We start from the raw sequence: 15813 nt of genomic DNA, 5'->3' as shown, positions 1-15813 counted from the left end.
AGGACAGCTCCCGTGCCTACTGACTGAGCTAGGTACACAAGATGGGAGGGAACATAATCAGGACAGCCAGCCCAGCTGGCCAATGGAGTATTCCATACCATGTGACGTCATGCTCAGTATATGAACGGTAGGCGTGATCCAGGAAGTACCGATCGCTACTTGGTTATCGGTCAGCGCGGGTGGTGAGCAATTGCATTGTGCATCACTCATTTTGTATATTCTATCATTATTTATTATCATTATTCTCCCTTTTCTGTTCTATTAAACTGTCTTTATCTCAACCGACGAGTTTTTCTCACTCTTACCCTTCCGATTCTCTCCCCGTCCCATTGGGGGGCGGGGGGAGTGAGTGAGCGGCTGCGTGGTATTTGGCTGCCTGCCAGGTTAAACCACGACACTGACACAGAAGACTGCAAAAAGGGGATGCAGAAGTGAGAGCACCCCAGAGACCCTCAGGTAACCCTGTCCCCCCCAGGCCCCGCAACCCCTGGGAATCCTCCCCCCCTCCATTCCCACCCAGGGGGGATGTCTGTGTCCACCCCCTCATCTGAATTTACGTCAATACTCAGCCCAGTTCAAAGCATGTCTACATCAGCATCTCCTTAGGACATGAGTAGCATGCAGTTGCCGGATTTTAAATGCATCTTTTAATAGTGCATAATACATCCCCCCCCGCCCCACAGCCTCCTTGTTGCACTAAATCCAATTGTTGTCGGAAAGCTGCGACCCACAAGGAGAACGTCTCCTCATTGCCACCCATGGGGCAGGGTGTAGTGGTGTGGGGGGGGATGGGGACAACCCATAGTGAGTGGGGAAAGCCCAGGGCAGGGGCACATGGACCCCCACGACAGCGGAGAGGATTATTGCTGGTATTGGGGGATGGGAAGCGGGGGAACCTCGTTTTTGGTGAGGGAGATCCTCATGCTAAACTAACCCTGAGCAGATCTGGCCCTGGGGCTGCGACACCCCAGGCCGGAGGTAACGGGGCGAGTGGGGGGCAGCAGGCCCCCCGGGGCAGGGAGGGCACCCCTGAGTGTGTACCCTAGCACCAATCCAGTCCTCCCAGCATGGGGGCTTCCCCGAGGGGGAGGGGGCACAGTTGACCCCCCATATGTGCTTTGTCTGGGGAGGGGGCTGTCACCTTGTACTTGGAGTAACCCGCCTACTCCAGTGGAGCCTCCTACCTGCCACCGCCGGTGGGAAGACCCAGGTGATCAGGACATGCCCGCAGCCAAGACAAGATGTGCTGGGGGTGCCTGTGGCCTGCACTGGTGTGGTGGGGCTGCGACCCTCCCCCCGATCCACAGGTGGGTGCTGGGGGTGCCCCCCCCCGGGCACTGTCACATCAGCAGCTTCCTCCGGTGGTTCTTGACGGGGCGCCCAGGCCATGAGTGCCGAGCCACAGCCAGGTCTGCCTGGTGGGGCAGATTATGGAAGAGGTGGAGGCAGACACCTGTGTCTCCCCCACCCCTCCCCCTTGTTCCCCCCCTCATCCCACCCCCCCCTTGGTGTCCCTGTCCCTACTTAGGGAGCGCTGAGCCCCCTCCGTTGCAGTGTCTCCAGGCAGGCGCTGGGATGGGGGGTGCTGCAAGGAGCAGGGTGTCAGGTGGAGTGGGGGGATGTGGCAGGGCCCCCTGTGTCCCCTGCACTCACCTGGCCTCCCTCCTCCAGCCCCGGCAGGATGGGCGCAGATGCAGGGAGTTCCCCTGTGTGAGGAGGGTGTCAGCGTGGGGGTCCTCAGTACCACAGTGTCTCTTAGTCCACCCAGCGCTTCCCTACAGCTCCCAGTCCTGGCTTCCCCTTTCACCCTAACATCTACTCCCAGTGCTCTACCAGTTGCCCTCCCCAGGGCCCTCCAATGTCCCCAGTGGGTCCCAGTATCTCTCTATTGCTCTCCCATGATATGCCCCACCCCAGCACACACTCCCAGTGCCCCCAGTACCTCCCAGTGGCACGCAACAGCCCCCAGTATGCCCACAACAGCACCCAAAGATTGTACCCAGTGCCTCCCAGTGGGTCCTTATATCTAACCCAAGGGCTCCCAGTATCCCCCCCAGCAGGATCCAGTATTCCTCAATAGCTCCCAGGTAGGTCCCAGTACCTTGATCTCCTCCACTCTGAGCTGCTGGTCAGTGGACAGGATGTCCCCATTGCAGCGTCAGGCAGGGGGGCTGCGGGGGGAAGCCCCTTCTCGTCCCTCGCCCCTGTCGCCCACCTGCCCATTGAAGTGCCGCCGAGTGCCCCAGCACCCCCAGCCAGCCCCATGCTGGGGGCCCACAAAGAGACGGTGTCTTCCTGTTGAGTCCCTCAGCCTGCCGGCGGCCCCGCTTGAGGGGAAGCCATGAGGTGGGGCACCCCCAGGCACCCCCACTGGGTCTGGAGCTGCCCAGCTTGGCCTGACAGGGCACGGGGGGCTCTAAGGCACTTGGGGTGTCCTCAAGGAGGCTGGGAGGTGCAGGGGGGCTGAGGGAGCCTCCAGCACTGGGACCCAACAGTGTCGCTGACTTCTCAGGGGAGCCGAACCTGGGGCCCAGCTGTCGGGGGGCAGTGAGGGTCCGCAAACCCCCTCATGTGTCCCCCACATCCCTCCTTGTTCCATACAACCCTCATACCTTCCTTCCTGCCCAGCCCGTCCCTCTGTGTCCCTGTATCCTCCCTGCATTCCTGTATTCGCCTATTCCCTTTGTGTCTCCCCATCACCCCCAGGACTCCCATGTCATATCAACACCCCCAAGCCTCCAAAGGCCCCTTAACACCCCCAAACTCCGCATGATCCCCAAGCCCCTCCATTACCCTCTCCGACAACCCTAGGCCTCCCTCTACCCTTTCCTGTGTCTTCCCATGCCCTTCACAAACTACCTTTCAACACCTCCTGCCCCCACCCCCGCATGTCCCCCCCAAAGTCCCAGGGTCCCTCCAGCCCTCCTGGCCCCTCATGCCCCCACCCCAGCAGCCCACCTGCAGGCTCTGGAGCAGGCCAGTCAGGGGGCTGGCGGTGCCCTGGGGGGAGCCCTGGCCCGGGCCCAGCGACAGTCCCGGGGGGGCAGTGTGAGGGGCAGCAGTGGCGGATTCTGGAGCAGGGGGCTCAGTGCTGATAGGGTGCCTGGGGGGGACGAGGAAGAGGCAGTTTGTTACCCGGGTTCCAGGGGCATCCCCTGACCCCTGGCATGCAGCATGCCCCCGGTTCCTCCCCTGGGCACCCAGCACCCCTCATCCAAGCAGTCCCTCCTCCAATGCCCAGGAGTGCCCTCAAGGTGCCCAGTCCCCCGGCCTCTCTCACCCAGCAGTGTGAAGCTGAGCAGGGAGCTGCCCAGATGGGGCCCCAGCAGGGTGAGGCGCTCCGGGGTGCCCGTGGGGCTGTCGGGGGCCCAGCCCTCCCCGCACGGGGCCTCAGTAGTTGTGGAGGGAGCACCAGTTGAGGTAGGTGCCACAGAGGGGCTGGCAAGGCTGGACTGCTGGCAAGAGGGGTAAGTTGGGGGCACTCCCAAGGCATGAGGCAGAGACACTCCCCCAGGCCTCGCCACCAGGGCAAAACCAACCCATCCTCCTCCCATGCCCTGGGGGTGAGCACCCTCCTGCATCCTCCTCCCTGGGACAAAGATTCTGCTCTTACAGGGACACATAAATATCCCCACCTTCTTCTCCAGGGGCAGCTACTCCTCCTCTACCCCCATCTGGGTGCTAATACCTTCCACCACTCTCCTCCCTGGGGCAAACACCCTCCTTTACCCTCATGCCAGGAGCAAACACCCCTCCTGCAAGTGTCCTGGGGATGATGTTCCCCTGCTACTGCACTACAGGTAAATACGCTCCTTCCTCTTCCCCAAGGTTAAATACAGACCCGACACCACACACCTGTGGGGGCAAATCCCCCCAGGTACCATCACCCAGCCCCCTAGAGCAGGGAAGAAATAGCTTCACCCATCGCCTTCCTCCCTCAGTAGGGGGGAAACTCACCCTCATCACCTTCCTCCCTGCAAGGGGCAAATAAACCCCCCCATCACTCTCCTCCCTACCCTGGGGCAATCCCCCTGTTCCCAGGGAGCAAAGGGGCCAGTCTCACCTGGGGGCCGGTGGGGGCAGGCTCAGGGGGGCCCAGCCCGGTGGCCAGCAGCGGGGGGTGGAGCGTGAGTGAGGCAGGCAGCGCGGAGAAAAGCAGGGGCTGGTCGGGCAGCACCGCACAGCCCTCAGGGCTGCATGCTGGTGCCTCAGGGCCCCTCTCCCCTGGCCCGGGGGGCAGGGGCAGCAGGGTGGAAAGCAGAGTCCCTGGCGAGGGCAGCAGGTCCATGGTGGGCAGGGGGACGCCGAGGGGCAGCAGGGGCAGCGGGAGCAGAGAGGCCGCCAGCAGAGAGGGCAGGCTGGGCCCTTCGGGGTCTCCCCCACAGGCTGGTGGGTGCTGGCCCAGGGCTACCGAGAAGGGCAGCGTGCCCAGGAGGAGGCCTTGTGGCAGGGAGCCCCCCAGTGCCAGTGTCTGCTCCTGCCCTACAAAGGCTACAGGCTTGGGGGCAGGGGGCAGCGGGCAGCCCAATGCCTCCCCAGCAGCACCCTCCCCATTACTGCCAGCCCCTGGGGCCACAGCACCTTTGGGGACACCTGGAGAGGCTGCAGCACCTGCAGGGGATGGGTCAGAGCATGGGGCTGCCACGGCCACGTCTGCTGTGGGCTCATGGATGCAACCCACCACATCCTGCCAGACCCACAGCCACATCCCACCGACCACCAGAATTAACCCATGGTCAGGTCCCACCACATCCCGCAAAACCACAACCACATCCAACCATCCCCAGCATGAACCTATGGCCACATCCCACCAGGTCCCACCACATCCCACAAAATCCATAATCACATCCTACCAGGTCCCACCACCCGCAGCATGGACCCACGGGCACATCACACTGGGCCCCACTGCCTCCCACCTGGCCCCACAGCCACAAGGGCTCCCTGGGGGCAGGAAGCCCCCCAGCACCACTGCTGCAGCCACCTCAGGGCAGGGTCTGTCCCCAGATGATCGAGAGACAACTGCCACAGCCCTGCTCCCCACCAGCTGCCCGGTCCCACGGGCACTGCCCCACATACCTGGGCCGCCATTAAGGCCAGAGGCTTTTGACTGTGGGGAGGTCCCCAAGATGGGTTCGGAAGATGCTGCCAGCTGCCCGAAGAGACCCAGGAGCTGCCTGCTGAAGTCCCAGCCAGTGGACAGGAGCCCAGTGCCAGGGTAGGGCAAGCCGTTGGTGGTGGGCAGGGGGCCCAGGGGGAGGCTGGACCCGCCTGGACCTCCCCCCCGGAGGCAGCCCTGAGTGCCCAGCAGGCTCAGCAGGGCTGCGAGAGGCTGCCTGGTTGCTGGGGGGTGTGTCCCTTTGGGCTCAGGGGGCACCCTGTGAGTGGCCGGGTGCTGGGGGTCGGGATACCGGGGCCACTGGGTCCCCCTGCCTGGGGCCCGCTCGCCCGTGAGAGAGAGCAGCGTGCCAGGGGGGAGTGGGCAGGGGTGTAAAGTGCTCGAGGTGGGGTCAAGGCTGCCCAGCAGGCTGCTGGCGGGGAAGGGGGTACTCGCTGGTGGCAGCCCCAAAAAGCCCCTGCTGTTGGGGACAGTATCTAAGGGCACTGGTGGGGTAGTGCTGCTTTGGCTGGTTAAGGCATCGCTGATAGAATCAACCTCGCCTGCTTGGGGGGCACCGGTGGTGGCTAGCAGGCATGGCCCCTGCCCCCCAGCTCTGGGCTTTCTCCAGTCGCTCCCTGTGACAGGGCTGCCCAGCTGCTAGTCCTGCCTGTGGGGCGCTGGCTCCAGGTGCACCCAGTGAGGGGCACCACAGGGGATCTCGGGAGCGTCGCTGCATCAGGCGGGGGCAAGTGGAGGCCAAAGCAGGGGCTGGCAGGCGGGCAGCTCTTGGGGCTGTCATTGGCCCCGGGGACGATGTGATGGGGCTGCAGAAAGGGTGAGGCGATGAGCCAAGTCCTCATGGGGGCAGATGTGGCCTCCGCGGTCTTCGCCCCCAGGGGGACCCTGGGGAAGCTGCCGACAGTGCTGAGTGGGGGGATGCTGGTGCTGGGGGACATGGCCAGGTGCCCCTCTGATGAGAACAGTGGGCTCAGGCCAGGACCTGCGGGGAACCATGGGGACACAGGGGTCAAGTGGGCACCAGCAGGGCCTGGGCATCCCTATTCCTAAACTGGGCTGGATTAGGAAGGTGGGGGACAGAAAAGATCGGGGAGGTGGGGAAGGATGTGACACAGAAGATGGGGGAGCCCTGGGAAACGTGGGGAAACCAGGAGGGCACTGAGGGGACTGGGGTGGATGGCGAGAACCCAGCATGTACAAGGGAGACAGGAAGGGTCTGGGCTGGACAGGCATGACCAGGAGACGTATGGGATGACATGGACAAGACGGATACACCAGCGGGAACCTGGGGAGGACGAGCCAGGAACTAGTGTGGACAGGGGACCCTGGTACCTGTACCTGGGCGGCAAGGGCCCGGGGCACGCTCCATGCTGCGGTAGTGTGGCCATGGCTGCTGTTTTCCGGCGGTGATTGCAGAGTTTGGTCATGTCCTGCTGGCCCTGGGCCCCGGGGGCCCCTCGCCCAGCCGCCGCCGCCCCGGGTCAAAGTTAAACACCTGCAGGGACAGGGCAGGCTGAGAGTGGTGACTGGCCACCCCACAGGGACCCCCAGACCCGCCCAGCACAGGGCAGTCACATACCCCCCTCCTGCAGCCTGGGCCATCCCTTGCAGCCCCCCATGTCCAGGGAGTGCCCCCAGTGCAGCCCCCCCAGCTGACCCTCCCTGTCCCACACCTGACACCCTCCCCCGCACCTTGTGCATGTTGAGAGGACACTCAAGACCACACTTGCAGGTCCCGTCAGCTAGGAGGTAGGCGCAAGTCTGCTCCAGTGAGGTCAGTGCGGTGCCACTGGGGCTGGGGGGCACAGGGGGTGAGCAGGGGCCAGGGAGGGCGGTGTGAGAGGATCAGGGGCTGCTCCTACCTGATGTAGCGCACGCAGCCCTCCTCCACCTTGCGCTGCCAGCCCATGGGCACGGGCCCAGCCGACAGGCATGCAGGTCGGTCTGTTCTAGCGCACTCATCACCATTGCTCATTGTGCCCCCTTATCGCATGAACACCTGTGGTGGGCACTGGCAGGGGGGTCGTGCCAGGAACAGCAGGAGGAGGGGGAAGCAAAGGGGACAACAGGACTCGGCAGGACCAGGGGTGCTAGGGCACTGGGGAAGGACTAGGGGGGCCCAGGGGAGCTCAGAGCCATAAGGCAGCAGCAGCAGGAGTCCTCGGGGGGTGCCCAGGGGCCACGGGGCAGGACCACGGGGGTCTGAAGGTGCCCAGGGAAGTAGAGCAGGACTGGCGGCAGCAGCTGCCCCCCCCGCCCCTTTGTCAGCCCTCCCCCCGCACCAGCCCCTCTGTCCTCTTAATCCTGGTGTCTGGGGCAGAAGGGGAGAACAGTGACCTATAAAACACTGTCGAGGAACCACAGCTAAAAGGCAAACACCTGCTGCTGGCCCTAAACCCCTGTGGAGGGGGGGCCGGGGGCACCAGCTTCAGCGAGGGGTGCACCTCTCACCTGCTTATCCCTACGAACATCTCGGCATCAAGCCCACGGCCGGTGGGCTGCAGCGCCTGCGGTCGGTGCCCTGGTGCTGCCCTGCAAGTCTCTGCGCGGTAGACAGACTCAGCCCAGGCTCTGGGGAAGGGGAAGTACCCACACCCTACAGCCGGGAGGCGGCGGGGGGGGGCAGCACCCAGGCATTCGGACACCTCCTCCAGAAAAGGGACCCCCGGCGTCCTGGTCCCCCGGTATCCCCAGGCTGTGCCTTTGCTCCCTGCAGTGACATGCAGGAGACCCTCCCCAGCACCTCCCCCCCATCCCATGGGAACATTTCAGGGAGGGTACGGGGGTGGTAGGGTCACCGCACTCCCCCAAACCCTGGAGGAGCTGGGGACAGGGGGCCAAGCCCCCTACATCCTGTTAGCAAGATGGGGGGTCGCATCCCCCCAGAGCAGCTGCTGGGGAAGGGGTGGGGGTGCAAACGGCCTGGCACGAAAGGGGGGCGCCGTGCCCTCGCACCAGCCATAGGGGGCTGTACGGGGGGCTGTAAGGGGGGCAGGGTCCCCCGTGACATGCCGCTCCCCACCCTCCGACCGGCGGGTGGGCGCTCCCAGGGCGGCCGGTGGGGCAGCGGATGGGGTGCTGCGGGGCTGGGGCACCCACGCGGGTGCGTGTGTAGGGGGACGGGCTGCCCGCGGGCAGGGCCGGGGGACGGGCGGGGGCCCGGGCGCCCCGCGGGGGAGGCGAGGGGACCGGGCGCCCCGGCGCGCCCGCACCCACCTGCGTTCATGGCGGCGGCCGGCGGAGCGCGGCGGGGCTGGCAGCGGCAGCACCAGGCACCAGGTCCGCACTCTGGACCGGCCACGCCAAGAAGAGGTGGGGCAGCGCGCGCACCGCCCCCGCGCCTGCGCAGGGCGGCGGAGGGCCCGATCGCGGCGTGCCTCGCGCTGGGGAGCAGTGGGAATGCCCCGGGGATGCATTGGGAAGTGCCGAGGCCGCACCGGGGCCGCGCTGCCCGTGCCTTGGGAATCAACACGGACAAGCTGCCCGTGCCTTGGGAAGCACCGGGGCCACACCGGGGCCACACCGGGGCTCTGGCCCGCGGGCTCCGAGCGGGGCCGGGGGCTGCACCGGGCCCCTGGGGCTCCCCGGGGCTGTACGAGGCCGCTGCTGCTCGCCCCAGCCCTCCTCCCGCCGCGGCGCTGCGGGCTCTTTAAGGCGGGGCGGGGCCGGTTTCCAGCCGTTGCATCATCTGCCCGCGTGACTCACCCCGGGGCGCGCGGCCCACCGGGCCGCCCCTGCCCGGTGGGCGGTGGCGCGCGCCCACTCCCACCCACTCCCATTGGTTCGCACCGCCCTCGCGTCACGGCGCGGTGGGCGCCCGTTGGCTGCGGCCGGTGCGAGCGTTGCGTCACGCGGGGACCTTTAAAAGGGGCGCGGGCGGCGACGCAGCGAGAGCGGAGCAGCGCGGGACGATGCGGACGAGGATGAGCGGTGGGCAGCACTTGGGCCGGAGCCGCGGGGAGCCGGGGCCGCCCAGGAAAGTACGCCGGGGGCTGCCGGGGAAGCCGGTCCTGAGTGCGGCTGGGGTGGCGGAGGAGGCGGCGACCTTCCGTCCGGTCCTGGGAGGGATGCCGGGGCTCTTGGGGTGCCCGCAGGCCCGCCCTCGCGGGAGAGTGGCCCTCGGGGCGCATCACCCCCCCCCAGCGCGGTGCAGGCGGGGCGCTGCGCCTGGTGCGTGGCCACCTCTCCCGAACCGGTGGTACCGCTGGGAGCGGGGTGGGGGCTCCGCACCCCTAGGGTACCCTCCACTCGCCGCGCGGTGATGGTAAGGCAAAGTCTGACCCCATCCCTCTTACTCCCCAGGCATCCAGGAGAAGGTGCGTCCTTATCGACCACCATACCTGAGAGCAGGTAAGGGGGGGGGCGGCACCTTGGGGCTGCCGGAACCAGCCCCCTGCAGGAAGCAACGCCCCAGAGCTGGGGGTCCCAGCCCGACTCACCCCCTCTTCTTCCCACAGCTCTGCACTGGCCTGGAGGTGATAATGGCAGCTGAGGGGCTGCCTGCGGGGGCACCCACCAGCACCCTGCCTGGCTGGGAGCTGGAAGCCTGGTACCAGGACCTGCAGGAGGTGCTGGCAGCAGCAGAGCCCAGTGGGCCCTCCCCACCCTGGGGGTCTGAGCAGGTGAGCTGAGGGGCCAGCAACACCCCCGGTGGTGGGGGGAACAGGGCAGGGAGCACCTGTCACCTGGGGCTGGCTCCTACTCTCTCCCTGCAGGCAGAGCTGGCTCCGCTGTGGGGCATGGAGGGGGCTGGCAGAGGTCCAGAGGGCTGCGAGCTGGATGCTGCCCTGGCTGCTGAGCTGCTGGAGCTGCTGGGACCAGAGAGCACAGCCACCACAGAGCCAGCGGGACTGCCGGGCTCAGCCTGCAGCAGAAGCTCCCCACCCAAGCTGGGCACAGAGGAGAATGAGGTGGGAGCAGCTGCAGGGTGTGGGGTGAAGAGGAAGAGGTGCAGTGGTATGGCTGCAAGCAGGGAGCTGGCCAAGCGCCGGGAGCGGGCCAACGAGCAGCGGGTGCTGGAGCTGACAGCCCACAATGAGCAGCTCCGGGAAGAGATTAGGCGGCTCAGCGTGGAGGTGGAGCGCACACGTGCAGCCCTCATTGACCGCATTGTGAACCTCCGCCGGGCTTAGGTGCCAATGCTGCCCTGCAGCCAGTGGGGCAAGGACTCTGCTGCCCCTGCGGACCTGGGTGGCAGCCATGAACTGGAGAGGCATTGCCCTGCTGGCATAGACTGATGCCATGGGGAGGGCACTGCTTCCATATGCAATTGTATAGTTTTTGCATTTTATTACACGCACATAATCCCTAGCACAGCCCAGTCTGGTCTCTGGCTAGCACTGGCGCTGCTCCCCAGCACAGAGGAGCCACGTGCTACTTCTTCCGCTTCCCCTTGGGCACGGGGACTTCAGGGCTTTTGCCCTCTGCTAGTGCCAGCTGCTTCTTCAACTCCAGCAGCTTGGCCACCTCCATATCGACCTGGGCCTTCTCTGCCTTGTTGGCCTTCAGCTGCCGCACATGGTTGCCCTGGGGCAGGCAGGGGGGTAAGAAGGGTTTGGGGGGGCGTAAGGGCAAGACAGGGTCAGCCCCATCTCCCCCCCCTCACCTGCTTGGCCACCTCCTCTGTCAGTGCCTGGATCAGCTGGGGGTCACCTGGAGCCACGAGGGTCACTGGGGCTGGAGGGCGTTCTGAGGCTGGAGGGGTCTGTTTGGCCTGTGGAAGGACAGAAATAAGTGTGAGCCCTGGTCCCAGCCCTCAGGGGCAGAGCTCTGCCCCGACCCCTGCTCATGCTGGAAAGGGGTGGGTTGCCGCAGAACCCCTGAGGCAGTGCCAGGGAGTTACCTGGGGCTCTACAGCAAGGTCTTCAGGCTGGGAAAGGAGAGGTGGGATGAGGAGGGACAGAAAGCAGAGGTGGAGAGGCTAAGAGGTGCCCAAGGTGGAACAGCTGCAGGAGCACCGCAGCCCCCACTGACCTGCCCTCCCCCGAAGCGCTTGCGCAGGGCTTCAACCTGGTCATTCTCCAGCTTCTGGAAAAGGGGACTCACCTAGAGCCAGGAAGAAGAGGGGTCACCCCTGCAGCACCCCCAATCCCACTCATGCACTGCCCAGGGGGGCACAGCCTGCCTTGCCCCCCGCCCCCCATCACCTACGGTGCCCACGCGATGCCCGGGGGGCAGGGTGCAGGTGAAGTTGTGGCTTAGGACGAAGCAGTCTGGGGGGATGCAGAGCTGCCTCTGGATGGCCAAGCTGATACCGGGCATGTAGGGCTGTAACAGGACAGCCAGCATGGAAGCCATGTTCACTGCCACACCGGTCACCGTGCCTGCACGCTGCCTGTGGGGCAGGAAACCATCAATGCCAGCTCCCAGCCTGCCACCCCAACCCCATCCCCTCATCTCTCCCTACCTGTCCTTTTCATCCCCCTTGATCCGCTTCCAGGGCTCGTTCACCTGGATGTACTGATTGCCATGGCGAGAGATGCTAAGGATACATCTCAGGGCATCGCGGATGCTGGGGCGGGTAGAGGGGAGCTGTAGGTCAGCTCTCTGCCGTCCTACCCTCATGACAATTCAGCCCTGCTTCAGCCCCGGGGTTTCAGCTACCCACCGGACTTTCTCCAGCAGCTGGTGGTACTGGCGCAGCTCCAGGGTGACACGGGCCAAGAGCCGCTTGTCATCTGGTGTCAGGACCATGTTGGGGACAGTGCCACCAAAGAACTTGCACACGAACATGCCAGCTCTGGGGACAGAGGTAGAGCAGGCATGAGCACAGCCTGGGGACAGAGGCGGCCCCTGCCACTGCCAGGGTGTCCCAGAACCTGTTGATGAAGTTGCCCAGGTTGTTCAGCAGCTCTGAGTTGTTCTTGAGCATGAGGTCGCTCCAGGAGAAGGCGCTGTCCTGCCCTTCGGGCCGCAGGTACAGCAGGTAGAAGCGCCAGATGTCCGCAGGGATGCCCGTGTCCTTGGCCATGTCCCCAAACACTCCTACACCCCGGCTCTTGGAAAACTTTCCATCCTCATAGTTCAGGTACTCTGGGGAGGGCAGGAGAGACCCCACCATGGGGCTCAAGCATGGATCCAGCCCCCTCCTAGGCAGGGAACAGCCCCAGAACACAAGGAGACACTGTCAAAGTGCTCATAGGCTCACACTGAGTTCAAAGGGGCTTCCAAGTCAAGGAGGGCAAACGCAGTTTTGTGCCTGTGTGGGACGGACCGACTGTTCCCAGTACTGCGGGGAAGTGTGGAGACCCCCTGATCCCTGGTGACCCCCCAGTACCTGTAGCAATGAGGTGGTTCACCAGGGTGTAGTTGTCGTCAGCGCCCAGGAGCGAGCAGGGGAATATGACGCTGTGGAATGGGACGTTGTCCTTGGCCATGAAGTTGTAGAGCTCAACCTGATAGGTAGTCGGGGGAGGCAGGGGGGCACATCAGTGGACCCTGGCATCCAGTTCTGTCACTACTTCCATCCCGCAGCAGCACTAGGCTCCTACCTGCTGTGGGTTCTTCCACCACCTCTCCCACTGGTCGGTGTAGTTGGCTGTAATGGACAAGTAGCCAATGGGAGCATCAAACCACACGTAAAAAACCTGGGAGGGAGAGTGATATGTGAGCAGGGGATCCCCAGGCAGGGCACTTGGGGACAGATGCTGCAACTGAGGAGCCAGGTGGGACACACCTTGTCACGGAAGCCATCAAGGGGCACAGGTGTGCCCCACTTCAGGTCACGGGTGATGCAGCGGGGTTTGAGCCCATCTCGGATCCAGGAACGAGTGATGTAGCGAGCGTTGGCCGTCCAGTCCCCTGTGGCCCAGGACTGCTCCAGCCAGGGTGCCAGCCGCTCCTCCAGCTGTGGGGGAACACACAGGGATGGTCAGTGGTACTAGGGGGTACTCCATCTCCTCCCCACTCCCCCAGGGATGAAGCTTACCTTGGGTAAGTCCAGGAAGAGGTGCTGGGTGGGTTTCACCACAGGGATGCCTCTGCAGAGCTTGCACTGCGGATTCTATCAGGAGGAAAAACATGGGTTGGATGGAGCCCAGGACAAGGCTGGGGGTCCCAGGCAGAGCAGGGAGGAGGGTTGTGGGGTGGGGTGGTCCCCAGAGGGATCCTGTCTCACCTTCAGCTCCACAGCATTGATGAGTTTGCCACATTTATCACATTGGTCCCCCCGGGCCTCCTCGTAGCTGCAGAAGGGGCAGGTGCCCTCCACAAAGCGGTCGGCCAGAAACCGCTGGCAGTCCTCACACCGCAGCTGCTCCACAGTGTCTTGCTGCAGGAAACCGTGGGTCAGCAGGCGCTGGAAAATGTCCTGGGCAATCCTGGAAAGAGGAGGGAAGCAGCCCCCATCAGCCAGGGAACCCTGGGAAGCCATAGAGCACCCTCAGACAGGCTGGCTGGGGTTCCCCCAACGTTCCCCAGCACCAGTGCCTCCATGTGAGTCCCTGGGGGATGCAGCTGCTCACGTGGTCTGGTACGGTGTGGTGGTGCGGCCAAAATAGTCGAAGGAGATGTTGAACCAACGGTAGATGTCAGCATGGATGGCGTTGTACTTGTTGCAGATCTCCTGGGGCGTCAGCCCCTCTTCCACTGCCTTGGTCTCAGTGGCTGTGCCATACTCGTCTGTGCCACACACGTACAGCGTGTTCCAGTTCCGCAGGCGGCAGTACCTGCAGGCAGGGGCCTGTGACACCTGTGCAGGTGTTGGGGGCAGTACAGCCCTGCACGATGATCCCTCAGCCCCAGAGAGCTTTTCCACAGCCAGCTCTCACCTGGCAAAGGTGTCGGCACTGAGGACACAGCCAATGATGTTGCCAAGGTGGGGCACATTGTTCACATAGGGCAAAGCGCTGGTGATCAGGACATTCCTCCTGCCCTCCACGGGGAGCCTGGCATGGACAGGGGCAGTCAGGGCAGGCACAAAGAGCAACAGGGCCACCCCACCCCAGAACAATGTGGCAACAGCCTGGGAACCCCTGCCAGGCCCCTTGGAGGTCTGGGACAGACAGCTCTAGTCATCTTGGGACTCACACAGGTTTCTGAGGCTGCCAGAGCTTGGGCAGTGCTGCAACACCGCAGGCCCAGGCATCCACAGCAGCTGTGATTTCCTCCTCCGTCAGGGCATGCTCAGAACCTTCTTCCTCCTGCGGGGAAGGCTGGTCCCAGTGAGGGTCTGCGTGCCTGTCACCGCCAGCCCCATCCCGGGGCTAAGGCTGAGCAGGGGGCAAGGGCTGCACCTCAGGCTCGTTACTGGTGGCGCTCTCTGTGGCCAGGCAGGGTGGAGGCTGCTTCTGCAAGTAGGACTTGAACTCCAGCAGTGCCTTGGGCATCAGAATGGAGTCGGCAGCTTTCCTGCAGGCCTCTAAGAGTGTCATGCTCTGAAACCAGGTCCTCAGCACCTGCAGCTCACCTTGGGGGGTGAGAGAGAGAGAGCAGCATGATTCTTACAGTCATAGGAACACAAGAGATGCTCCCCCTCAGCACCCCTACTTCACTCTTACTTGGCAGGCTGGTTTCATCCCGGAGGACAGGGAACAAGGTACCCCACACAACCACATCAGCCACTGACTTGGTGTCCTGGGTCAGAGAAGCAGAGTCAGGCCTTGAAGCAGCCCCAACCCAGGCTCAGGGCTCTGCCTCATGGCAGGCAGCATCGAGCTCAGCTCTCCAGGGAGAGGGGCCCACCCCCTCCCCACTGGTCTCCCCCAAGGAGCGGAGCTCCCCCCACCCTGCGGTCCTGCTCACCCCAGCGAGGTAGGCAGTGCCTCTCCTGGATAAGTTCTGCTCTATGTGAGCCAGCAACTTCCCCAGGGCGTCCACTGCCTCCAGCCCCTTCTTGCCATGCACCAGCTGAGCATACAGGGCAGCTGAGGCAGCCGGCTGGGAGCAGAGAGAGACAGAAGGGATCAGATAGGCCGGACCCGGTGGCGGGGCAGGGGGGGGAAGCCGCCATACCCCTGGGGCACCCACCTGCAGCTCAGTGGCCTCCCACTCCAGCCACTGGTTGGTGAGGTCGGTAGGGTCCTCCCCGCGGGCCAGGAAGAAGAACCTGGGAGGGGGTTTGAGGAGGTGGGGGGAGCTGGGGGCTGCGGGGCCGTGCCGCGCCGCGCCGCGCCGCCCCGCCCCGGCACTCAGTACTCACTGGCAGATGGCGTTGGGGGAGAAGAGGACGGTGCCGCTGTCCAGCTCCAGGGTGGGCATCCACGGGAGGCTCAGCGGGGAGAGGGGCCGCTCTGCAGGGGGGAGGAGGCCCGTCAGGCCTGGCGGCCCCCACCGAGGGGTGGGGATCTCCGGGGCCGGTGCTAGGGGGTCCCTGCCGGGGCGGGCAGCAGCCACCGCCGCGGCGGTCTCACCTAAGAGGCCGTCCCAGACGAGCCGCACCGGGGCGCCGGCGGCCCCGGCAGCCGCCAGCACCTTCAGCGCGGCAGGGCCGCCCGCCGCCACCCGCAGCCGCATCGCCGCGCGCTGATGCAACGGGGCCGCGCGCTGATGCAACGGGGCCGCGCGCTGATGCAACGGGGCCGCGCGCTGATGCAACGGGGCCGCGCGCTGATGCAACGGGGCCGCGCGCTGATGCAACGGGGCCGCGCGCGGGGCACGCCGGGACCGGAAGATGCGCCGCCGCCGCACTACAGCCCCCACAATGCCCCGCGCGGCGGCCACCGCCCTCCCCCAACTCTCGCGAGAGCGCCGGCCGCGCG

The 15813-nt window shown here is 65.1% G+C and overlaps 3 protein-coding genes across 10 annotated transcripts; 1 reads left to right on the top strand and 2 right to left on the bottom strand.

The window, feature by feature from the left end:
- Nucleotides 1-1537: 1537 nt before the first annotated feature.
- Nucleotides 1538-7293, bottom strand: MBD6 (methyl-CpG binding domain protein 6). Of its 2 annotated transcripts, XM_075133638.1 has the most exons (4): nucleotides 6979-7293; nucleotides 6809-6911; nucleotides 2959-6611; nucleotides 1538-1706 (listed from the first exon to the last, which is right to left on the bottom strand). In XM_075133638.1, the coding sequence occupies exons 1-3, from the start codon at nucleotides 7089-7091 to the stop codon at nucleotides 6540-6542; spliced, it is 288 nt and encodes a 95-aa protein (XP_074989739.1). In that variant the 5' UTR covers nucleotides 7092-7293; the 3' UTR covers nucleotides 1538-1706; nucleotides 2959-6539. The 2 variants fall into 2 exon arrangements, 1 of the variants encoding a protein (XP_074989739.1); XR_012670439.1 differs by lacking the exon at nucleotides 1538-1706 and adding an exon at nucleotides 2275-2534 and having other exon boundaries at nucleotides 6809-7293.
- Nucleotides 7294-9004: 1711 nt separating this feature from the next.
- On the top strand, nucleotides 9005-10426 carry DDIT3 (DNA damage inducible transcript 3). Its single transcript, XM_075133927.1, has 4 exons — nucleotides 9005-9096; nucleotides 9419-9466; nucleotides 9574-9738; nucleotides 9832-10426. Exons 3-4 carry the CDS (start codon nucleotides 9598-9600, stop codon nucleotides 10246-10248), a joined length of 558 nt encoding a protein of 185 aa, XP_074990028.1. The 5' UTR covers nucleotides 9005-9096; nucleotides 9419-9466; nucleotides 9574-9597; the 3' UTR covers nucleotides 10249-10426.
- MARS1 (methionyl-tRNA synthetase 1) lies at nucleotides 10381-15715 on the bottom strand. 7 transcript variants are annotated; one of them, XM_075133920.1, is made up of 22 exons: nucleotides 15466-15715; nucleotides 15255-15345; nucleotides 15083-15161; nucleotides 14858-14992; nucleotides 14614-14689; nucleotides 14350-14522; nucleotides 14144-14256; nucleotides 13885-14001; nucleotides 13579-13782; nucleotides 13233-13434; nucleotides 13044-13118; nucleotides 12792-12962; nucleotides 12607-12702; nucleotides 12393-12510; nucleotides 11935-12148; nucleotides 11724-11855; nucleotides 11523-11627; nucleotides 11267-11450; nucleotides 11090-11161; nucleotides 10959-10985; nucleotides 10722-10829; nucleotides 10381-10642 (listed from the first exon to the last, which is right to left on the bottom strand). In XM_075133920.1, exons 1-22 carry the CDS (start codon nucleotides 15566-15568, stop codon nucleotides 10490-10492), a joined length of 2748 nt encoding a protein of 915 aa, XP_074990021.1. In that variant the 5' UTR covers nucleotides 15569-15715; the 3' UTR covers nucleotides 10381-10489. The 7 variants fall into 7 exon arrangements, with proteins under 7 accessions (XP_074990021.1, XP_074990020.1, XP_074990023.1 ...); XM_075133919.1 differs by having other exon boundaries at nucleotides 14144-14268; nucleotides 15466-15609; XM_075133922.1 differs by lacking the exon at nucleotides 10959-10985 and having other exon boundaries at nucleotides 15466-15656.
- Between the last annotated feature and the right edge of the window lie 98 nt (nucleotides 15716-15813).

Source organism: Calonectris borealis, chromosome 30, assembly GCF_964195595.1.
Source record: "Calonectris borealis chromosome 30, bCalBor7.hap1.2, whole genome shotgun sequence".
Classification (NCBI taxonomy): domain Eukaryota; kingdom Metazoa; phylum Chordata; class Aves; order Procellariiformes; family Procellariidae; genus Calonectris; species Calonectris borealis.
The sequence above is the reverse complement of the archived record's forward strand: the minus strand, read 5'-3'. Positions and strand labels throughout refer to the sequence as shown.

Excerpts from the sequence above, each read along its gene's own strand:
- MARS1 (XM_075133919.1), bottom strand. The coding sequence starts at position 15,568 with ATGCGGCTGCGGGTGGCGGCGGGCGGCCCTGCCGCGCTGAAGGTGCTG. Across the intron at positions 13,783-13,884 it reads AGTGCCGACACCTTTGCCAG|GTACTGCCGCCTGCGGAACT; the intron begins GTGAGAGCTGGC and ends CCCTGCCTGCAG. Across the intron at positions 12,703-12,791 it reads TTGATGGCTTCCGTGACAAG|GTTTTTTACGTGTGGTTTGA; the intron begins GTGTGTCCCACC and ends TCTCCCTCCCAG.
- MBD6 (XM_075133638.1), bottom strand. The coding sequence starts at position 7,091 with ATGAGCAATGGTGATGAGTGCGCTAGAACAGACCGACCTGCATGCCTG. Across the intron at positions 6,912-6,978 it reads GGCTGCGTGCGCTACATCAG|CCCCAGTGGCACCGCACTGA; the intron begins GTAGGAGCAGCC and ends TGTGCCCCCCAG. Across the intron at positions 6,612-6,808 it reads GTCCTCTCAACATGCACAAG|GTGTTTAACTTTGACCCGGG; the intron begins GTGCGGGGGAGG and ends CTGTCCCTGCAG.
- DDIT3 (XM_075133927.1), top strand. The coding sequence starts at position 9,598 with ATGGCAGCTGAGGGGCTGCCTGCGGGGGCACCCACCAGCACCCTGCCT. Across the intron at positions 9,739-9,831 it reads CACCCTGGGGGTCTGAGCAG|GCAGAGCTGGCTCCGCTGTG; the intron begins GTGAGCTGAGGG and ends CTCTCCCTGCAG.